Source organism: Pocillopora verrucosa, chromosome 12, assembly GCF_036669915.1.
Source record: "Pocillopora verrucosa isolate sample1 chromosome 12, ASM3666991v2, whole genome shotgun sequence".
Taxonomy (NCBI): domain Eukaryota; kingdom Metazoa; phylum Cnidaria; class Anthozoa; order Scleractinia; family Pocilloporidae; genus Pocillopora; species Pocillopora verrucosa.
Window position 1 is genome coordinate 4,034,005 of NC_089323.1, and position 3,327 is coordinate 4,037,331.

Below are 3,327 nucleotides of genomic sequence, written 5' to 3' on the forward strand. Positions count from 1 at the left end.
TCCATCCAATTTCCATCTTTATTAACTTTCCTAACTTCTACAATATCTTCCATTTGCTATTTACCCTTTCCCTTTCAAGGCTGAGACATATTCCTATCTAAAACAGTTTATTTCGTGCAATTCTTATAAGTTGTGTGCTTATAATCAGGAGTAGTTTAGTCCATAATAGCGCGTTGTTATTAAACAGCTTACTGACCAAAAGACAGCCTTCTTTGGCAAAAAATTGAGCAGAGAGTTCGCAGATGCCCTACCGTATAGTATATTGGAAGAAAGTCAAACATATAGCACCTCTCGGCATCTGGGTGATATTAATTTTGCCTTTTAATTTGTCTTTTTGTCGACGGGGTTAGAATTCTATATAATGGTACTATGTTTTTATTTGATATTTATTAGCTTAAATAGGCAAACACCAAAGCATCTTTAACACTAAAGATGCTGAAAAGTTGTGTTTGTCTGATTCCATCTTCCTTTTTCTTTCCCTTCAAATTACGCCTGATCAATACAAGTCTGACGACTCCGAGGAAATGTATCTAAGTCCATGGAAAGCAGAGTGCTTGTCTGATTGTTTGCTTTACTGCTTGTCTCACTTCTTTGATTTTCCAGCAGTAAAGAAACGGGTTCAAAGTGGAGTTAAAATATGTTAAAATAGTTGTTATTGCTTCAATAACGATTACATGTAAAGGATAAGTTTTTCTATAAGTTCTCACAACCAGCATTGTAAATTTTGGTACATAAAAAACAGCTAATGCTAACTGCACACACAGTGCACTGTTCACTGCCTTCCTGTATCTTACCATGTTCAGTGCATTTGTTTGGCTCGGCTGTTGTTGAACATGATCTCGCACTTGAGCCTGATTATGTCTGAGAGTGCCAAATATCTTTGTATACGAGGCGATTGAGATCACTGAGCATGACGGTATACCTATGATACTATACCAAATGGTAATTCGAGGACGTGAAACGAAAAATGATCCACCGGCGACGGATAAAATCCAAAACGTAGCGGTTATGATACATGTGCGCTTTAAAGTTACTATTTGTCTGTATCTTATTCCCAACAACAGAGCGAGAAGTCTGTCCACGCTTATGGCTGTCAACGTCAGCAAAGACACCCCACATAATGCAAAGCTTGATATGTAAGCTGCGCCCCTTGCGTATTCACAAAGAGTCCAGTGTTCGTAAACCAAGGACATCCAATAAGTAGCATGGAGAGGCTGGGAAACAAGACCAACCAACAGATCAGTTGTTGCCAGACAACGATACAAGAGTTTGGACGGTGGATGAAGGGAAGATTCCTTGTTAAGGGCAGCAAGGATTAGAAAATTCCCGAGAAATGCTGTGATGGAGAGGAAAATGTTAACTGCTGAGAAATAAATGGATTGTTGTTGTAACCCAACTACCGAGGAGGGAGAACATGGCAATAATTGATTTGCTTCAGTCTGTGTTCCACCCTCTGTTGAGTTTGTCGTTGCAATCATGGTGCAGTTCTTAAAACGGTTTTCCTCCTTTCGCTACGGTTTTTTGGAACTGCTGGCAACACGGGATAATACTTCTTCACAGCAACCACCTGGCCAAGAAAAAGTTAAATGTAATAATTCTTCATATTATCAAAGGAAATAATAAAAATTCAAGTTATCTCTTTCCTTCCTTTCTTACTTTCTGTCCTTTCAGTACAACATCCGCCCTCAGGCTGATTTTTCACTGATGAAACTGTCAGTCATTTAAAGACGGCCTTACTTTTTTGCCTAATAAGAACAAATTGTCTCTCTCCGTAAAAATAAAACTCCCGCAAAATGTTCATGGCACACGAGAAACAGTCTTGAAATTAGTTCCGAGCACATTTGACTGACAGCTGAAAATTAGTCTATGGACGTACATGTAAAAAAAAAATTTTAATAAAAGTTTCGTTTCGTTATTTGAAACCATCCCCTAATCATTTTCTCTTCTGGTCGCATCTGATCAGAATTTATGAAAGGAACCATGACAGGTAAAAAATGCTACTTAACTAAATCATCACACCCTTAGAACGCCATTTCAATAATTATTCATCATTCCATCCTCCTCAATTTCTCTCAGTCTCATTCGAATGGCAGCTGGTTTTGATCCTAAATTCTTTTCCTACATTGTCTTCATTTTCCAAATATATTTTTTCTCTAGCGAACGCAGAGAAGCCAAAATTGATCGATGCATTTTTAACGAATTGCCAAAATGGATCAAAAAGTTTGATTCATATATTGAAGTAAAATACTGGATAGCGGACATGCCTATTTAAATGTCAAAATATTGGAATATTCAAGATGGGAAATTAAAAAGACTATATATTTTTATGAAACGTAGAGCATGAGGATACTTTTCCTAAGGGGCATTGTGCTTCTCCTCTCACGAAATCTTTTTCTTTTGTCTCACACGGATGAAAATTCAAGTACTCGAAGGTCTCCGTCTCCTCGTAATACGTTTGGATGTCAAGAGTCGATTCCCTATTAAAATTCTCGCTGTTGTACACTTTTATGTCCAAGCATATAAATTCTGAGTCTGGTATTTCAGCAACGAATAGCGCTTAATGCGTGTACCCGAGTTCCATTTCATTCTTCTGAGAATTTGAAAAATTAAAAATGAAAATTTCATTTTAGCTGAAAATTGAAAATGACTTTAGCAACCCATCTTTCAAAATTGATTTTTCATCATAACATAGCTAGTAAATTTGTCTAATCAAATTCAATTGCGTGAGCGTGCTTCATATTCCTATTGTGCACGCTCATGACGTCAGCAAACAAATCCCTCGAGAAAAAAATTTTCTCCGCGATTTTTTACTTTGAGATTTTACTTTTAAGAAACTGGTTAAGAAACTGGTTAAGTCTTCGGCGGCATTTTAAGCTAAACATGGAAACAAGATTGTTTACAGCGTAGCGAAATGTTTTCCTGAAACAAAATTATCAACGCGCTGAAGCGTACCAGAGGGAATATTAACCCTTTTACAATATTTAAACCATCGGGCTGAAAATTTTATTAAAAAAAATTGGTTCATACGTCAGCTGTGTGTTCATTGAGATATGAAGCACTTGGGAGGTTTGGAAAGCACTCAAGAGGTTAGAGCTGCTCTCGGCTACGCCTCGACTATAACATAACATTTATAACATAGCGCGCGTCCCTGCCTATATAAGTCCTATTGTGCGGCTATGAACAAAATCTTTATTTACGCACGCCTGTACGTAAATAAGATGACGTGAACATTTTTTTTAACCTGGTTTCAGAGTTTCCATCCTATTAAGCTGAAGTGCAGTTTTCCTTCTCTTTGAAATATGGAAGAAACCAGCCAAGAACTTCCCA

The 3,327-nt window shown here is 37.3% G+C and overlaps 1 protein-coding gene across 1 annotated transcript; it reads right to left on the reverse strand.

Moving 5' to 3' along the window:
* Positions 1 to 530: 530 nt before the first annotated feature.
* LOC131780747 (melanocyte-stimulating hormone receptor-like) lies at positions 531 to 1,478 on the reverse strand. Its single transcript, XM_059097349.2, has one exon. The coding sequence runs from the start codon at positions 1,476 to 1,478 to the stop codon at positions 531 to 533; it is 948 nt and encodes a 315-aa protein (XP_058953332.2).
* Between the last annotated feature and the right edge of the window lie 1,849 nt (positions 1,479 to 3,327).